The 21,564-nt window shown below is 36.2% G+C and overlaps 1 protein-coding gene across 1 annotated transcript; it reads right to left on the bottom strand.

Moving 5' to 3' along the window:
• Positions 1-2,966: 2,966 nt before the first annotated feature.
• LOC113047990 (YY1-associated factor 2) lies at positions 2,967-20,604 on the bottom strand. The gene is made up of 4 exons (XM_026209471.1): positions 20,446-20,604; positions 20,029-20,154; positions 9,536-9,688; positions 2,967-4,170 (listed from the first exon to the last, which is right to left on the bottom strand). Exons 1-4 carry the CDS (start codon positions 20,469-20,471, stop codon positions 3,927-3,929), a joined length of 549 nt encoding a protein of 182 aa, XP_026065256.1. The 5' UTR covers positions 20,472-20,604; the 3' UTR covers positions 2,967-3,926.
• Positions 20,605-21,564: the final 960 nt, after the last annotated feature.

Raw genomic sequence — 21,564 nt, 5'->3', positions numbered from 1 at the left:
ATGTTGACATCTTTCCTGTGTCTCTCTCCACAGGCCATCACAGCAGCTGCATCAACGGCTCTCACTGTCCAGGTGAATTCATCTTGTGCGCAACATCTCTGTAAATAAACTAGTTTTAGTTTTACTGAACACCATGAGTATATAAACTAGATTACAACTTATTTTCCAACAGACAGTCAGTGAAAGAAGGTGCTTCTCCTTTAGAAAATGTAGAATTTTTAAATGAGCCATTTTTTTTCTAACAAATTGCAGTCATGTTTGCAATAAACATTAAATGGACATAAGTGTAATAAGATAGACAAAGAAACTAACAAAACTAACTGTTATAATGGTTGATTAAACGTATCTAATAGGTTTCACAACAAAGAAAAAGATAACCTAAATGGGCTGATAAATAAGACCACAAGAAGGTGCTCTGTTCAGAATTTTTATTTTTATTATTTTATTATTATTTTTATTATTTTATAATAATTTAATTTGCAAGTATTTTAAAAAAATGTATGTAGACAATATACATCAAAAATAAACATAGAAAATTTTTAAAATGTAAAAATGTAAACTAAATGTGATAAATTAAACTTTTCATCTTTTAAACAAACTTGTTTACTCAAACTATCTTATAGGTTTTACAACAAAGGAAAAAATAAAACAACATTGATGATCTGATAAAATGATGGATTAGTAAATAAACAGTACCACAACTACTCCAACAAAATGAGCTGTTTCTATTCCCTAGTTATTTGCATTTATTTTCTAGTTTATAATTTTTGCAATACACTTTAAATAAACAAAATTAATGTAGATGTGATAGTTCTTAATATAACAAGTCTAAAAAAATTGTAATTAAAAAAATCTAACCATAATGTATTCATTGTGTGACATTAGTTACATGCAGTGTTCTGTATATATATATATATATATATATATATATATATATATATATATATATATATGTGTATATATATATGTATATATGTATGTATATATATATATGTATGTATATGTATGTATATATATATATATATGTATGTATATATATATATGTATATATATATGTGTGTGTATATATATGTATATATATATATATGTGTGTGTATATATATATATATATATATATATATATATATATATATATATAAATTTAATTAATTACCCAAGACTAAACCACTTATTTGCCTGTAATCTGAGCCTACCATCTGAAACACAGGTGTGCGTGAGAGGCGTGATTTGGCAGTTTGTGGTCTGTTGCATCACTGTTGAACATTTCATTCTCAACCATGTTGTCAACATGCCAGCGCTCTCCCTTGAACAATGAATCAGTACAGGTAGGTGTGAATACATTCGTCCATAAACAGTTCTCGAGTCTGTTTTAATGTGCATCATTTCCCGTTCATGTTCATGTGGATTTCAAGAGCGTTGGGCGTTTCCTGTGCATCTGACCTCTTATGTGAATAATATATTTCGCTGCAGCATAAACATACACGGAATGATACATTGAGAGAGAAATACTATGCAAACTCAAACACCATTTTGGAACAGACAAACTTATTAAAACATTATTTGCGTGAATTCCGCCGAACAAACATCCGCAGGTCTTAAAGGGGTGGCTGATTTCACTTTTTGAACAAGCATCATGTTTACTGAACAAAAATACTAAAGACAGAAGAGCGATGGCTAAGCACAAACTAAATGTAGAAACATATATACACGCTGATTCTACAGGACACGGACACTATTTCATTTGAAAAGTAACGTGACTCGCCCACTAATGACCAGCGATGTCCGGTTCAGGAACGAATCGTTTAGCCAAATAAAGGAAATGTTATAACGAAGGCGTTAAACATTTTTAGAACTGTGATTTTTACTACAGATTTTACAAATCTGAGTTTTTTATACATAAAACATGATAATAATAATAATTATATATACAGTACAGACCATAAGTTTGGAAACATTAATATTTTTTATGTTTTTGAAAGAAGTTTCTTCTGCTCATTATATTAGCATGCAAACACTATGCCAAGCCACATAATGACGTAATTATCTAAATAACTGCTGTGGCGGTTGTTTAAAATGATCTGTTCATAGGAACCGATTCGCAAATTTGAGTCAGGCAACTTACAGCAGAAAGACCCATGCTATGACAAACCCTTTAAAGATTAATTCCTCAAAACTTACTAGAAACTATTATCAAGATATTACTAGATATTTGTGTTACAGTTACTCATATTTATATTATTATTGATGATTTGATTTCTTATTAAATGCATTATTAACAAATAACTAATTTTCGTAGTTGGATTTTATAGAATTATGTGACACCAAATTTAAATGTTTGAATAACAAATCACAATTGTAACATGTATTTTTTAAGTAGGATTTTATTATTTAAAATTAATTCTTAGTATCATACCTACTAGTAAAAATGAAAGCTTAATTTGTGTAATAATAGTACCTAAATTGGTAGTAGTATCTTTAAAATAGTTCCTAATGTTTAGAGAGATGCATATTAAACGAAATAGTCACACATGTAGATTTATGATTTATAATTTAAGAGTGCCTGTGTGGAGCATAGAGGAACTGGACTTGGTGTTCTTTTCTACCAAGAAAACAGGCTTTTATAAAATCATTTTAATCAGAGGCAATAGGAATTAAATGTTTTCTGCTGTATTAGGCAATGTCTATTGAGAAATGGATTGTCATGTCGTGTTAAGACACTGCTGGTAGTTGTCAAGTGAGGAACAATACTCTTCCTTGTTTCTGATTCAACCCGTATGCCAAATATTGCATCACTCCTCATGGTGAGGTAAAAACCACAACACTTTGAAGACCCACAGCGAATATCATCGTCATGCATTTCACAGAGAAATGAACAGACAGCTCACCACACAAACAACCCAAATTCGATAATCACTCCCTTAAGGTCTTCGTTTGCCCTGAAAATAAGTTTTAGTTGACAACCGGAGTCTAAGTCTTACATTTTATTAAGAGATATTTCCTATACTGCAATATATTTATATACCACCGTTCATCATAAAGGAGGGGATGAATTCTTACAAATACATCTGTCATTTTTAGTCATAAATGTTATGTTTCTTTTGGAATTAACAGAATTAAATCAAGACAATCTAACACAAAACAGCGCTGGTAGAGCAAACAAGCCGCACAAGTGATGCAATCTATGACAAGTTTCAAATAAAACAACATGAACAACAACAAATTGAACAATGAATTTCTGAGTTTAAAGACTTTCTCATATAATTATACAAAAAGTACCAGCAGGTGCAACAAACAATGGAGAAAGGAAGTCCTGTTTGGGTCAGTTATTTATAGATGGCTTAACGCTCATCCTGTAATGCATTTAAGTATTTTAAAGTAACAATTTGCAACTGACATGTCATTAATGTAGAAGCAAATACTTTCACAACAATGGTCCAGTTGAAAGATTTTAAGCCCCAGGGCTAATTACCGAGATGTAATGGGTGCTGTTACAGGTTACAGATTGTTATTTAAAAAAATAATGGTCTATGAGAAATGGTCACAATAGTGAAGAGAGCGAGAATGGGTGTCAATGTCCAAATCCAAACAGACAACAAGATTTAACTAATTCATAATACTACCACATGCTATAGAAATTAAATTGTCAAAATAGCAAAACTCAATCATCAAAATTGCTTACAAAGTCTACAGTTTATCTCAAGCTGACCTTTCTGGGCACTGTAACAAACCAGGACGAGTGTATTGTGGTGAAAACCTATGTTTCTGAACTTATAACTGTGGTAGTAGTGAGAGATGGCTTCTATTGCTGGGTTAAGCCTGTGTCTTGGTAAGTCTTGGCATATATAAGCGCGCTCCTGTGTCTGTTCGTTTAAAATGGATATATTAGGTGCAGGAGGCTGGAAGTAACATTCATAATCCACGGGTTCCTAGTGAGATTCCCCGTTGAGTGAGGAACCCTCCCCTCGTGGGGACGAGGATCTGGAGATCCCCTTCTCTGTGTTGTCTGAGTTGGATCCGCTCTGGCTGTGGTGGTCTCCAGATGCTGCGCTGGAGGACGAACTGGAGGAGGGCTTACTTTTCTCCTTAAAGTCTGTTATGATAACCGTCAGATCTCCCACTGTCACTTCCAGATGTTGTGCACTGCTGCGGTCCACATTTTTTAATCTGGGCCTGCAGGATAGGGAGCAGAGAACAGATTAGACATGCTAGCCTTGTATTCACTTAAGCTGAATAATGACACTATTGTCTTCTGTAGAGCTTCTCTCATAGCGTTTCATAATTGATGAACTTGACAACATAGACACTGTCATTGAACTAAACTTAGCTGCACTGAGATACTATTGTCTTCCGTAGATCTGCTTTACAGCTGAAATTTAGTTTCATAATCGATGCATTTAGCAACATTAATACCGTAATATACCTGTTTAATAGTGAGAAGCTGCTTTGAAACATTGAATCTGTATTAAATAAAGTTAAATGGCTTGTTATATAAATAAAATTGACTTGAACTGCTAGTATAATAGAGCATAAAAGTGAAAACGGCAGCCTTGGTTTTCCAAGTATTTTCTCAATCATTTTTCATAGGCAATTTAAATTAAATCAAGGAGGCAATGAACCAATTTGAAGAAAAGTTTTGTATGTCAAAGCTGGCTTATCGTTATGCTGAAGGTATAAAGAACGCTCTGTGCGTGTAGTCAACTGCATGCACAAATGTGCCGGTGTGCGCTGTAGCCTGTATCATTTCATATTCAAGCGTGAAAGAAACTATGAGCATGCAAGTTAAGTCACGAAGTTACCAAAAAGGCGATTAAAGCTCTTTTAAAACCGTGCATCTATGCATGTATTTTTTATACATGAGTTACATTTAAGAACATGTTTCTGAAAATGCAGTGGTTTTCAAAACTGTTATGAAGCACTCCAGCACTGTCTCCCTCATCTAACACACCCAATTCATCTCATCAGCTCATTAGTAGACACTTTAAGAGCTGGAGTAGGTCAGAAAAGGTAAAGAGTTGTGAGAAAATACATGTCAGATCCACATCATGTTCAGCAGCCGCAGCTCTTAAAGGGGTGGCTGATTATGATTTCACCTTTTGAACTCTGCTAGTGTGTAATGTCGCTGTTAGAGCACAAACAACATCTGTAAAGTTTTCTGTAAAGGACATATTTTCTTTTAAAGAAATTGCTGTTTAAGGACTAGCTACAAAAAACGGCTGGTAGGGACTACAACTAGAGATCGATCGATATATCGATTTACTGATATTTTCCCCGATATTTAAGCATTTTATCATAATTGGATATCGGTTTTACCGATAAATGCCACCATTTTGTGGCTGTTTTGAGAATTGCAGAATCGCCATTGCAGAGCGTCTGAGGGGAGACGAGACAACAACGGCGTGCAGGTACTTGATTTGCTGTAGAAACTTTATTTAACATAACAGCCAGTTATGCACATATTAGCTGCATTTCATCAGCGGTTCTCAATTCCAGTGCTTGCGCACCCTGCTCTGCACATTTTGCATGTTTCTCTTATCGCTTCAGACATTTGTTCTATTGAACGGAAAGCGCCCTGCGAAGTGGACATTACAGGATTTTCCACCATGATTCCAAAGTGAATGTACATGTTCCATTCAAAGTGCACTGAAGTGTGCGAGACATGAATTTAAATTGTATTTATTTACAGAGGTATATGATGTCACACTTGTCCTTTTGTGAAGACGTTGTGCAGCACAAATCTGTGAATGAATGTTCCGAAGTGAGGTAAACTTCAACAGATTTCCCCTGCTCAGAGAGTAGGGACCATTTCAATGGGAACTCAGTTCATGCATGGAGCTCACTTCTAACGAGCTGGTTATCTGAAACAGGTGTATTAACAAAGAGAGATGCGCAAAATATTCAGAGCTGGAGGGCATGAGGACTGGAATTGAGAACTGCTGCATTACATAAATGCCTGATATGTAGGCTAGTTTATGCAGCTTTGCTCTAAGAAATAGAGACCAATCCCAGAGTCATGTTAAATAATCCATCAAGACGTAACTACCTGAATTAATATGTAGTCATGAATGAGCGCATGTTGGAAATAAAAGCGCTGAATTTAATTCTCTCTCTGTTGTCTATGCTCATCGTTGGCCTTGTGAAGTCAGAGTCATGCAGATAATCCGTCAATATCCTCTCCCAATAAAGACGTGACTTTGCATGAGTTAAATAATACAGCCATGAATGAGCACATGTTGGAAAAAAAGCGCTGAATTGAATTCTCTCTCTTGTGAAGCTGCTTTCATATTGCTGTTCAATTAGCTGGTTGATGTGGTTGATGCTCAGGAATTGCCCCAGCACGGCCACCGTATGCAACTTTTAACAATATTCACTTGTTTAAAATACCCTAAATTGTATTAACATTTAATATATAGCCATTATTTTGCTAATAAACATCTAAATAAATACAACCCAATGGAAATTATTTATTACTCCTGAGGCGTCTGCTGTTGCTTAGCAACAATGACGCGCTCTCTCCATGAAGACGCAGAAATTTCTTTAAAAAGGATAAATGGATTTCCATATACAGCTATGATCAGCTGTTCCTTCATCTTGGCTGAGCTTTCAACGTTGTTACGGGAAAGGATGGAGCTGAATGTTTAGTTCTTGTCACATGACCTGTGGTGCGTTTGCGGCATTCTGAAAAGTTGAGATGTTTTTAACTCGATGCGGTGCGGACGCGCCTGGAAAAATTATGAGCACGCATACCGCGCGCCTACATTGGAAATAATGAACTTGAGCGCGCAAAAGACGCGATATGTGAACGGCCCCTAAGAACTGCAGTCTTCTACAGTACTTCAAATATGCCGTGGAGAATCACAGAAAGTGACCGAATTCAAGAACATTGTTGCGGCATCTCTCAAGCAACGAAAAAACACCGCTAACTTGGAGAATGCAGTGAAAACTCCTGTTCTCGCATCTGCCCTAGACCCTCGACACAAACATGTCAGGTTTCTCGATGAATACATGAGAGAAGTAAGAAAAAAAAAAAACTTTTTTAAACATTATCAAAAAATTTTCCTTGATGCGAGTGGTGAGGATGCAGCCGCCGTCACTAACAATGAAGAGGATGCAATGCCCACTCGTCAGAAAAGGCTGAGCCAGTTCTTCAGCGATTATTACAGAGAGTCCAGCCGAGACGAGTGGGAACAGTTCTTGCTGGAGCCATGTATTCCACCAGATGAGGATCCCATTCGGTGGTGAAACCAAAACACGAAGCGCTTCACAAAACTTATTCGCTTAGCACACCGTTATTTGTGGGTCCCGCCAACGTCTGTGCCGTCAGAGCGCGTTTTCTCACTGCGGCCTTATTGTTAACCGACTAAGGAACCGACTTTCCCCCGAACATGTTTACATGCCCGTATTTCTTAACAAGAACATGTAAAACAATAGAAAAAAAAGCAAAAAAAGATTTGCTGACAGTTTAAAAGTTTAAAAGTGTAGGCTACGTTCTACAATAGCCTTAATTGCTGCAGGATGCTTTACGTTTTTTCTTTGTTCACTTTTTTTTTTTTTGATTTTAATCTGTCCTTTTGTTTGTTTGCACGCATTGTTAAAGGTTTTCAGCTACAAAACACGATGTGTAATGTTCAAGCTTATTGTGTGTAAGCTTTTTCAAAATGACAGAAACCATAAATGTTTCTGAAAAATAACGTCTGTCTCATTAAACTTAATTTAAATAAATTAATATTTGAATATTCGTTTATTGTGAGCTCAAATATTCGAATGTGATATTTTTGGAAAACGCCCATCCCTACTATATTCCAATATTCCAGAGAATATTATTCAGTGAATTAACATTATCGAGTGAATTATTCTTGACTCTGTAGCATTAAACAGCTTATAAACCTACTATAACGGTAGTTTAAAATCAAGTTGATACGACTCCTGTCCTTTATTTTCTCCATTTGAAAACATTAGACATTCAAATTTGTTTTGCTTATTGTTAATATTAGTGTTGTTGCTGTTGATGCCTTTTATAAATAACATTTTTATTGTAATATACAGATTAATTTTAACATGAAAGACAAATTTTCAACACTTAAAAAAAATGACTAAAAAGAGGAAAACCCAAAGTGAAGTATGTTCTTTTTTCACTCAATCATTTATTTACTTTATAACAGTTAATAAATATCGGTTGTGCATATCGGTTATCGGGCACATAAACATGCAAATAATTGGTATCGGTTATATATATAAAATAAAATAAAAAATTTCAGTCGATCTCTAACTACAACAAGCTTCTTATTGGGTTTGTGGCATCACTAACTCCAATGTTTACATTAACCTTGCCCCCGGGAACACACAACTACCCATAATGGTAAGGGTGCATGACATTTCTGGACGACGTGCACTAGGAGGTTAGCGAATCACAAACACACTGAGCCCGCAAACCAATCAGAGCCCATAGTGTATTTCTGAGGGAGGGGCTTCATAGAACCAGCAACTCAACAGACTGTTTTGAAGAAAATGGAAACAGTGGTGTAGAATAAAAGGTAAAATGTGAAAATTAGTGGGGGGTTTTTTTCTAATCAAGCATGAACATGTTAAACTGCACCCAATAAACACAATCAAGCTTTGGAAAAATGCTGATCAACCACCCCTTTAAAGAAGCCAAAATAACCTTATAACCCAGCTGCTATGTCTGTTAATCAAAGAACAATAGAAAAAAAAGGTAATAATAACTTCAGTAGCTTTAAAGATTAATCTATATTTAAATAAAAACAGTGTTTGATCATTTTATAACTTTTTTTATTTGTAATTTTCTATTTGCTGTAGGTCACAGATAAATATGACATTTATTATAATGGGTTTATATGAAGATTGATTTAAGTTTAAATAAATCAAAAGTTATTTTTTTAAAGTCTAATGTTAAAATGTATAGCTCTCAGTTATACTGTAATGTTGAATGGCTATAATCATTGGTTAAATACTAAGAAAAAATAAATTCAGAGACATCAGTAGTATTAGTACCAGTGGAAAACAAGATTGCCATTAAACAAATATTAAAAATATACTTTATGTTGTTTCTACATTAATTTGAATATTGAATGTGAAATTATTGCAATATAAAATTATATAAAAAAAACTTTAAGTGGGATTAATTGCGAGTATTGATACTGACCTTAAACTCTGTAACAATAGTGTAATATATAACAGTTTGTGAGTGTATTTCACATTGCTTCATGAAGGCATCAATCCCTGTTTCTCACTGGTGGAGATCTCATTACGATGCATGTGTAGTGTAAGTGTACAATTTGTTACAAATATTTGTATAAGTGTTGTATAATTCTCAGTGCACTGCAGTAGGTGAAATATATTTTATATTAAATTTATATATTTCATAATAGTTTTCAAAAGGACTGCAACAATACATGACATTTTTCAGAGTGAGCTACCTGCAATATATAAAATGCAAAAGACAGCCGCTTAATTTGTTTAGGGAGTAGGAACTATGCAGTAAATTTATAAACACAGAGACTGTATCGCAATATTTCACCTCATTTTCTTGTGGCTGTTCTTTTTCAGTGTCGGTTCTTTCTCGTTCTTGTCCTTCTCAGTCTTCTCCTTTTTCTCTTTCTTGGGCTGTGTGGGTGAAGCAAACTGCTGTGTGACTTGCTGTGCTACCAGCTGGGAAACAGGACGAGGTTTCCTGTGGGGGAAAAAAGGGAAGACTGAGAGGCGAGAAAGCAAGATATTTAAATCAGGATGACATGATTCAATCTCACCAGGGCCTGATAAAAAGGACTACGTGGGAAAGAGCAAGTTAAAACAGGCTTGAACAAACAAGTGTTGAAGCCAGTAGAGAAATCTTTCCTACATAGAGTAATCTGAGAAGAATGTGTTTTCTCAACTGTTGAGAAACAGCCGCAATTACACTCATCTGTTTTCCTTTCTACAGCAGGAAGACAAAAAACAGTAATTTAACTTCCTAATATAAGCTAATATCCCCTAATATACTAGTTCCCCCTGTCTAACCATAACATTGCAATAGCCTAACTATTATACTAATTAACACATTGACTTTGGCAGCCCTAAAATGTTTTATATATATATATATATATATATATATATATGTATATGTATGTATGTATGTTAAACCATTTAAAACACCAGATCCAGATTGAACCTATTGATGTAAATGGTCAGAAATTGTTAGAACAGCCCTTCTTGTTCTACTAACCTTGTCCTACTATTGTTTATTGGTAGGATACTGTTTTGCTGTTGTCATTTCAACACATCAGATGTTGCACCCCTAATTAACAACCTGACAGCTGCGGCAATTACAGATTCTATCTAGCCCTATGAGTTAACCATACGGATCTCAGATCAGAGCTCAGGGTGAAGTCCCATCAGTAGCATGGTGCTTTGAACGACAAGGATGCACTGTGACCGTTGCTCTGTCAAGAACAACAGCTGTTACACCAAAACCAGTCAACAACAGGGCAGTATGAAGGCCAGCATCGCTGCCTTCTGCTTTGCCAACACACACACATACAAACACAGTGATTTTAAAAACAGCTTCTTAGTATATGCGCACTGGTGCAATGTTTACGCTTTCATCTATAACCCCCGGGTGCTTTAGGAATAGCTAATGAAGTTACACATTGTGAAATTAAGACATCTAGATCCTTAAAGCATAGCAGCCAAGAATCGGTCATTAGCATTGATCCCAAGCCCAAGGCAAGTGAAAACAGCCATTATTAGTTGTTGTTAGCTGTCTGCCTACCTCACTCTGCTGCATGTCAAGACCTGGCTGCTTGCTGTGGACTCTTATCACCCTTCACACTCAGCGCTGTTAGAAGCACCATTCAGAGGAAATCAATCGATCACTTTGTGATGTATTACCTCAGTGCCAGTCAGATTAAATTGGCATTAATGTTGCTGATCCTGCTTATTTTTGTACATTTGTCATGATGTTGAGAGATTTTTTGTGGAATTACTCATTTATTAGTCAGTCATTATTCACTCTCCTTCTCACGTGTGTGTTGCAACTATGCTTTTATCTGTGCTATTAGTTTACATTTATCCCAACAATAATACAAAAAGACAATGAAAGCCAGTTAATATTAGAATTGTGCAACAATGACTCGCTGACTGTATATTATCCTACTTATTACATAAATAGTATCAAATAAAAAAATTCAATGTAAAAAATGGAATAAGTTCACATTTTTGAGTAAAGAAGAGACAATTCAGTGAAATGAGACATGAACAGCCATGTCATAAATCTAATCCATGTCAAAAAATTAAATAAAAAATCTTTGACTGTTCAATGCCACTAATCGAGAGATTTTTTTCTTTAAAGGGGGGTACAATGGTGTTTTGTGTATTCAGAGTTGTTCACACTGTTAAAGAGATGGATTCTCATGCTAAATATAGCCAAAGTTTTAAAAAATAATTAAGAAGAATGACTGAGAATTTCTGTGCTTACTTCCGGGTTTGTACACGTTTCGGATGTTTTTTTTTCGATCGTGGATCTAATGACGTAGATGAGAACGGAAGTCCTTATTAGAGCCCGACCGATATATCGGCCGGCCGATATTATCGGCCGATATGAGCTAATTGCATTTAAATCAGTCTCATGCTTCACTCATGTTATGGGGGTTGCATAGTTTGCCCACCAGAGGGCGGTCTACAGCTCCAGAGTTGCGGCAGCACCAGAAATCCACAAAGAAGAAAGCGATCAGTCAGCCACCTAGGTGAGTCTGTCGTTCGTCATGTGAAATGATTGTAGATTTAGTTCATACACTGTATATAAAAACGGTGTGGTAGTTCTAGTTAACGGTCCTATCATTATCACTTCTAAATATTCTGTAACATCACTTACAGCCACTAATGCATTGCTATATTAGATTAGCCACAAAGCTAATACCATGTTTATCAGTGGAAGAGCGCGAACGTTAATAAGAGGTCGAACTATAACGTTAGCGTTTAACTTATTCTTATTCTATTGCGGTGTGTTTCCCATATAATGACCGCGTAATGGGCCTTTCACACAGGACGCGGTATGCACAGCGCTTGCCACTGGGTTCAGCGTTGCCCTTCAGATACAACGCGATTTGCGCTGCGCTGCGCTATGGCGTAGGCGGAGTTTAAAAAACTTTTAGCGGGAGCTCTTTCATAGTCTGTTGTTCCTCCTTTCGGTCAGCAGCAAACATGTATCTGTCCCGTTGTAAGAAGCGAGCGATAGCGCTAGTCCTGCTGATGAGAATTAAGAGAGAAGCAAGGAAGAAGGAGGCTACCCTCAGGCCCAGGGAACAATTTGGTGAAATCAGGCTGGTTACGTTACTCTAACGCTAATATAGCTTCCTTTTTAGCTGGCCCCTTGAATGCTTGCTATTAACTTGTTTGAAGGTGGTTCTTCTCAAAATTGACAGCGGTGTGTTCATGACACTAACGTTAACCATTCAACTTCGAATTGATTCCATAATCTTCCGGTAACAGTAGGCTAACTTTACGTTCGCCAGCGCATGACGATGTTTTGATTCAGACTGCACAAAGAGAAGAGGAGAAGATATACGGGTCCGTTGTGAATGTGTCTGTGAGAGCAAATATAGTGTAGTTACAGTAACTACAGTAGGTGCGTCAGAAATGATTAAATCAGAGGGGACATGTAACTAATTGTGAGCTGAACAAGCGCTTTTCTTTTCTTTTTTTTCTTACATATTGTTTCAAAGCAGCTTTACAGACATAACAGGAATATGTTGAAATAATATTGTTAAATATAAGGAGGTTAATACCTATTGCTTGACAAATAAAAAAATATATATATATTTCTCATTTTTGCCTATGTAGGAGATCCCGGTTTATTATTATTATAATTCTAATGATGACATGAGTAATGATACATGGTGATATTATTAATACACATGCTTATTCTTTCTATGTCTCTCTTTCTGCCTACAGATGGCTGAAAAAGGTGAATGCTGTAGCAGCAAAGTGTGGGACTACTTCTGCAAATACTTTAACTTTAGTATTATAATTTATTTACAGTACACACACAGACTGTTAAAACCAGCTTCAACTGGAAGAAAGTAAAAGTGTTAAATGTTTAAAACCAGACTGTTTTTTGATCATTAAAAAATATATACTTTTGATGTGCAATTGTTTAGTGATTGAGACCGTAATCTAAGGCTTTTTTTATAACATTATCCCTTCTAGAAATTGGTTTATACAGCCCACATACATAGAACAGGCAGATATTTTGCTATTGAATGTTGTGTAAGTGCAGCTTATAGGAAATGGGTCTAATATCCAGTTTATTTTCAAAATCAAAATATCGGCTTATAAATCGGCTCTTTTCGAGTTAATATCGGCATCGGCCCCCAAAAATCCATATCGGTCGGGCTCTAGTCCTTATATGTACATTTCTCTCGGAAAAGCGCGCCTGCACACCTGTTGGCCAGAGGAAAGCGAGACCACGCACATCAATGCGCTTCAAAATCGTCAGCAGCGCTGCATATGATTTGTTCAAGAATGTCTCCAAATAAGTGCGTTTTTGGATGTGAGGAAAAGTTTACTGTGTTTAGCTTCCCCAAGAACCCAGCGATACATGAACAGTGGATGCAGTTTGTTTTTCCGGGGCAGCAACGGAGTGTATCAAGTGCGTTTGTGTGTTCTCTTCATTTGAGTGACGAATGTTTTATAAACAAGGCCCAAGTCGACTCTGGATTTGCACATCTTTTGCTATTAAAATATGGAGCCATCCCTGTGATAAAAGACCCAAATTAATGTAAGTACAATTGCACCAGATTTCTGTCTTGTGTTGAAAATCAGCCCATAAATGAATATATGGTAATGGAAAAACACGAAACATCAGTATTATTGCTCCACTCACGGCACGGTTCCAGGAGCCCTGCTTTTTCCGGAAAGAATCGGAAAGCTGTATTTTTCTTTTATAAATATGAAAAAACTAAACACTTTTTGGATATATGAAGGATGCAGTACTACTCTATAGGTACTCAAGATTAACATGAGATTAGGAGAAACTGTGTATGTTATGTACCCTTTAATTTGTAATGTCCCAATTATATTTTTAGGATGCATCAACCATTTAATAAAAATCAATCCATAAGGGATGCACTGCTAATTTAATAATTAATTATATAATACGTGGCTGCTAACTTAACTTACAATTGGATTGCAAATTTATATATATATTCTGTAAAACAAAAAATTTAATTAAATTACATTTATGCATTTAGTTTCCTTGTTTAATAAACCAGATGTATTGAATTTCTTCATATAATCAGATCAATGCCAGCTATTACATCAAAACAAATTTTTCCCACATTACGGTGTTAAGTCAGAAGGACACGAGGGCTGCTCTCCTCTGAGCCAAGAGTCTCTCAGATGTGTTCATATCTGCATGTTTATGTAAAAGCGTAATAATTGTACCAGGAAGGCTTGTGTACTCATGGGCTTGAATGATGGGAGGGGACACCATGATTAATGCGCTACACTGTGTGAACATGCAGTCTCCATACTGCTCCTCCTTTCGCTCCACTGCCAAGCCCGTTTGACAGATGGCACTCTGCTTCCCACCGTCCCACCTCTCCACACTATGTTTTTTGGTTCTTTCCAATCGTCTGCATTTCCTTTTAACTGCTTTTCAAAATCCCACACTGCAGATCCACACTGCTTCTCCCTCGCTTCAGTATCCAGCTTTCTCTCCTTTCATCAAAGCCCCATAACTGTCTGAATCAAAATGAGGCCAACTCATTTGAGACAGTACGGTCATGCGCCTTTCGCAAGCTTTTGCAAACTATACGCAAAATGTATCTAATAAATGACAACAGGCGCTTGTAATTAATGAAAAATATGAATGTTTTATGTGGCTGTTTGTTTATTTGGCAGAGGCATGATGGGAACACTTCCTCAGACTGCATTAGTTTCGCCTTTTTGGGCAAAGAGACGAGAATTCACAGAACAGCACTCTGAGTTTCTGCACACAAGCAATTAGAGAGGATTTCACATGCTGCTCAACTCTTTCAAATGCCACACTGTAGCAATTGACTATTCATCTAACAACTAACACCATATAGCATGTTAAAGCCTTTGTATAATTTAAATATAATAATCCATTATACAATAATAATAATTACAATATGCATTAAGTCAGGTGAACCCAGAACAAGCCTAATTATTCAACACTTCCTTTAGACCCACTGATTTATCGCATTCATTTAGCAACAAGAAAATATCACTGTGACAGCAGAATATGATGGTTAGATTTAGGCATTGCTCAGTAATCATTTGCAATTAGGGATGGACCAAAATGTAATTTCTAGACCAAAACCTAAAATTCGGGATGCATTTGGCTGAAAACTGAAACAGCTTTAAATAACTATTTATTATTTTATTAAATAATGTAAAGTAGTTGTTTTGAAAGACTTCATAATTTTAATTATACTGAATAAAAAAATAATAATAACCACACTTTTATTGAAAGTATAAAACTGGACAGAAAATATTAATATTAAATATCAATATATTATTTTTATTCAGTTCTATGCATCAGAATCAGATATAACCCCTTTTTGAATTATCAAAATAATGTACAGGTGCATCTAAAAAAATTAGAATATCATGGAAAGGTTCTTTATTTTTTGTAATTTAATAAAAAAAAAAGCAAACTTATATTCTAGATTCATTGCACACAAACTGAAATGTTTCAAGAGTTTTTTGTTTTAATTCTGGATGGTTATGACTTGCAGCTTAAAAAATTCAGCATCTCAAAAATGTGAATATTTTTCTCAAAGATCTTTAAAAAAAGATTTACAAAACAGAAATGTTCAAGATCTCCAAAGCAGGTTTAATCATGCACTCAATACTTGGTTGGGGCTCCTTTTGCACAAATTACTGCTTCAGTGCGGCGTGGCATGGAGGCAATCAGCCTCTGGCACTGCTGAGGTGTTATTGAAGCCCAGGTTGCTTTGATAGTTGCCTTCAGCTCCTCTGTATTGTTTGTCAGATGTTACTTATTTTCCTCTTCACAATACCCCATAGATTCTCTGTGAGGTTAAGGTCAGGTGAGCTGGCTGACCAATCAAGCACAGTAATATCATGGTCAGCAAACCACTTGGAAGTGGTTTTGGCCCTGTGGACAGGTGCTAAAGTCCTGCTACAAAATGAAATCCGCATCTCCATTAAGCATTTAAGCAGATGGAAGCATAAAGTGCTCCAAAATCTCCTGGTAGATGGCTGCATTCACTTTGGACTTGATAAAACACAATGGATCAACACCAGCAGACGTCACAGATCCCAAAATAATCACTAATCCGGAAACACACTGGACTTTTGATTCTGTGCCTCTATAGTCTTCTTTTGGACTCCAGACCTTGATTTCCAAATGAAATGTTAAATTTACTTTCATCTGAAAAGAGGACTGTGGACCACTGAGCAACAGTCCAGTTCTTTTCTTCCTTACCCCTGGTGAAATGCTTCTCATGTTTTTCTTGTTAAGGAGTGGCTTGGTTTTAGGAATGTGACAGCTGTAGCCCTTTTCTTGAAGACGTCTGAGTGTGGTAACTCTTGATGTGCCTACTCCAGCTTCAGTCCACTCCTTGTGAAGCTCTCCAAAGTTCTTGAATCGGCTTTTCCTGACAATCTTCCCAAGGCTGTGGTCATCCCTGTTGCTTGTGCACCTTTTCCTACCACACAATTTCCTTCCAGTCAACTTTCTATGAATATATTTTGATACAGCACTCTGTGAACAGCCAGTCCTTTCAGCAATGACCTTCTGTGGCTTACCCTCCTTGTGGAGGGTGTTGATGATTTGTCTTTTGGACAAATGTCAAGTCAGTAGTCTTTCCCATAATTGTGGTTGCATGTTCTGAACTAGCCCAAGAGGTACCCAGTATTTATACTCAAATTAATCAAACTAATCAAGCCCAAAATGGAATAATCAATTTTTTTGAGGTACTGTTTTTTTTCCCCCTAAGTTGTAAGTCGTAACCATCAGAATTAAAACGAAACAAAAAAAACTCCTTGAAATATTTTAGTTTATGTGCAATGAATCTAGAATATAAAAGTTTATTATTATTATTATTATTATTAAATTATGAAAAATAAAGACCTTTTCCATGATATTCTAATTTTTTTAGATGCACCTGTATAGTTCTACAAAGCTATTATTAACGTTTCACTGAAAATGCCTATTTGGGTGGCTGAAATTTTGGTGCATCCCTATTAGTAAACGAAATCCTCTGTTTGTCATCACCACACTGACAGTCATGAAGGATGATGGGTCCAGTTCTCTTAGCGATACAGCTATAGAGCTCACAGGTTATGTCAACAATTTATAACCGACAACCTTAAACTGGTTGTGACAGCACAAACATACATTAGTATCAAGTCAAACAGCACTCCAACATAAAAAAAAAACACATAATAAAGCCGCCTTCTTTCCAATCTGTCATCGTGAGAGGTCTTGAGTATGAAAAAAAAACTGCTTGGTTTAGAGGGGACATTCCCTCCATTTGTGGTAATTGAACGGTATAATACTCTCTCCTGCAGAGTGAATGCTTTCGCTGGAGGGCAAAATGTGTCGGTACACTGAAATTAGAGGTTTGCCGGCAGGTTCAGGGGGTCAACAGGGTAATGGCCTGAAATGCTCAACGAGAAGCTCTACAGCTTCATCAATTAAATGTCAGTCTGTCAGCGCAAGGTAACAACTAGGTAAACAAATCACTCTTCGAACACGAGCAAATATAGCCAGTCGAAATAACATTAAAAAAAAAACATTCACTTAGGAGCTTGTATTGTGTAATTTAAAAGGATAATTTACCCCCAAATAAAACTTGACAATTTTTTTTACCATCCCATTGTTCAAAACCTATATGACTTTCTGCGGAACACAAAATAAGATATTTAAAGCCCGTTTTGCCTGTTTTTGTCCTTACAATGTAATTCAATGGGGTCCAAAACAACTCAGGCCCTTATTGGCATTCATTGTATGGAAAAATTAATTTAGTATGCTACTCCTTTTAAAGAAGCTCTCCTTTCTTCATAAATAAGCGACATGTGAGAATCGCATCAAGAGGACATCATCACCTATCATTTGTGGCCATCCTCGAGGCATTATAACAGGGCAGATGTGCAATCATGGGTTTATTTATGGCCATGAGTGTCCGTGTGTGTGCATCCTGATGTGATGATCCCTCTTCTGATGATGGGATTCTTGATTAAGCCATTGAATGCAAATGAGTTCAGGCCGTCTGGACGCCAGCTGCTGTGGTGGCCTGGACAAGTGACAGCACCCCACCCCCACATAAAAATCCTCTGCCCTCTCACACGCATTTCTGCTGTGAAAATTTGTTAGCTTTAAAAAACTGCTGTAACAATGCTTTGATTTAGCATTGGTAATGGGATTTGAAACTTGAAAGATAATTAAACCTTTATAAACAATCTCCCTAAAGAAAGATGATCGTTATCTGGTGCTGTTGTTGAGAGCTGAGGTCTGTCATGATCATCATCTTCATCTACTTTTAGTGTGCGTTCATGTTCCAAAGCGCAGATGAGGAATGTCTTACTTCCTGATCTCATCAGGGAAATAACTGACTGCCGACTCAGTCGCTAACTGTTCCAAAACAGGATATATATGACACATGAGATGAAAGTGAGAAAATACAAGCCCATTAAATGTCTTCTCTGATGATCATTAGCACTGTCTCATGGATAGCTGCCATGGGAAAGACGTTATCTGTAAGACCAGTACAAGCAGAGCATTGGCTGACACTGACCGTAAAACCTCAGAAAAAACATTCACCTCATTCTCTATGATTAATTGAAAAAATATGATTTGGTTTGTCATTCAAAAACACTTAAATTGAAGCTCAAACCAAGCAGCTTTCTGTTAGTGAGCACACCAAATTTGCATGACCACCTTGAAGCTGTTGTGAAATCTATAGTAAATATTTCTCCCTCATGCAAAATTTCAATTCTTATTTATATTACAATTCACCAAATGGCAGTAAATGTGACCATATTTCTAGAAACATTAAACGATATTATGATATTACAATGATTTATCCTCCAATATACTACTAAATATACTTGAATTTATTACTCAAGAATATTATTTTCCATTTCTTCCCCATTTCTGTGAAATATTGCTGGCAAAAAAAAAAAACATCTGTTGTCAAAAGTGTAGTGAAAAAAAGCATAACTTAAACCGAAGTTTATTATAAAACCACTTTTCTATTGGCAAGCATGGTTAGTTTATATGAACAACTTAAAACCACTGTGTGGGGAAATCTTTCTCCCTCACACTAATTTTCAGATTCCTATTGATGTGACTCAATTTTGACTGGTAATATTTGAACAATGGTTAAAATTTAAAGGACAATGATAAATGTCACCACACAACATTATCATCACAAAAGCATTTAAGTGCTATACCATTAATACATGTATCTATCATAGATATTATCGGGTAGTACCAGTGCACCCCTAATGCTTTTACATCAAAACAAGAGGAAAGACATTACAAAAAAATACTTGCCTTATTTTTTATATTTGCCTTTTGACACACAAATTGTGAAGATTATGAAAATAAATATTTTTAACAATTAGAATTACATTAAATATACAATTATACAAGCCAATTTATTTACATTATTTTTAGATTGCTAATAGAAAAAAAGAACAGGATTAAAGAGATTTGCTCATAGGTTGTGTCATACCCAGCTAATGTAGTATAATTACACTGAACCGAAATTAAACCCCAATTACTTCTTAAATAACCTGCTTTAATCGGGTATAATGGATGTACAAACAGAGCGGTTTACTAACGTGACACTGACTGCTCACATTTGTTCCTGAGGTTATAAACATTGTATAAACTGTTATTATTAAAGACAAGGCTACCTCAAAACCTAGTGAGCTGGCTATCTCGAACGCATTCTGGGGTATCGAATGAAGTCCGAATACGAAGAGTGGGTCAGATATGAAGCACCAGTTCGCATTTAGACATCGTTTGGCACTCACCGCGTTGACGTGCCCTTCCTGACATCGCACATCATGCATTTGAACGCTTCGGCGCTGTTCTTGAATGTACACACGCTGCAGTCCCAGTAGCCGTCGTCGGAGGAGGGCTTCGCTTGCCGTTTCGGCCTTCAAAAAGCAAAACAAACAGAGAGAACATCACATCTCGGACTGTAGAAATCTCCCGACATACATATCTGATGCTATCCATGCACAACGTCAGCCAGACGCCTGCGCAAGCGACGCACTCTTTAATGAAATGACACTTTAGGTTGATAAAACAGCCAGTCCGCCATGGTGGCCACTCTGTTGCGTCTTTCTCATTCACGCGCGCTGCCTAACGGTCTGCTTCAAGCCCTGAGACGGTCCCGAGTTTCTTGAAGCCACCGGCTGTGGGAGTTTCTTTCTGTTTGTTTTTACCTCGTCGGACTCCTCTTGTCTCCCATGCTTCAGAAACTTTGTTCGAAGCGTCACAGGCTCAGCCGCCTCTCGCGCTCGGTCCTCTCGAGCGGCTCCCAGCTGTCGTAGAAACTCCAGCGCAGCGGCCGTCACGTGTCCCTGTTCGACCAATCCAGCGCCGATTTATTTTCTATAAAGAAGGGTCGTGGGGGGTTATATGAGAGTCGTGCTCCCGCTTCACCCCAAATCAACTGGGGGCCGAGCGAGTGCGAAATTATATATATATATATATATTATATATATTTAATAATAAATATATGCAAAATAAATAAGCTAACCTAAAGTCCACATGAAATCAAATTTTACTTTACTTTACTAGCGCACATAAATAGTCTTGAAATTGAAATTGCAATAAATATATAAGTTAACTATAAGTATATATAAGTTAATGCAGTGCGTGTGTGTGTGTGTGTGTGTGTATACATTAGGCCTATATAATTTGACAAAATACAGCACCTCATGGGTATTATATAAAAGTATTAAATAAACTCTTCATAATGTGCAAAAATTAATATACATTTCTCACTCAAAGAAGTGAAACTCACAGATATCCAACACACACGTATATATTTTTTTTAATAATAACAATACAGAGTACCTTCTGCAAATTGCTGTTTGACAAAGAGATAGGGATGTTAGACATAAACAGTGCTTTTGCTGGGCGCTAAAACACCACTCATATTTATCTCTGATATCTGAAAAGGAACAAATGGCATTTATCAAAATATGCAAAGACTCGAAATATGATAGTAAAAGACCTTAGGGAAAACATTTATTAAGTTATACATAAAAAAACAGACTTATTTAATCGCCAGAATCTTAATGATTTAAAAAAAATATATATATATTTATGTCGACAGCTGCATTTTTCACGTCTAATTTAAAAATAATTTACGTTTACATCTTATAAATCTTACTCTAATGATCGCAGCACGACCCGGAAGATAAAGAGGCGCCACTGTCACAACATAATTCCTTCTATCAGAAAACAAAGTAAAAAAAAAAAACTGCTACTACTATAAATCAAAGGTATTCATGAAGAACTCGTAAAATGGACATACAGTGAATACTAGCCTCAAA

The sequence above is a fragment of the Carassius auratus genome, chromosome 29, assembly GCF_003368295.1.
Source record: "Carassius auratus strain Wakin chromosome 29, ASM336829v1, whole genome shotgun sequence".
In the NCBI taxonomy this organism is placed as follows: domain Eukaryota; kingdom Metazoa; phylum Chordata; class Actinopteri; order Cypriniformes; family Cyprinidae; genus Carassius; species Carassius auratus.
This window is presented reverse-complemented; position numbering and strand designations above follow the sequence as displayed.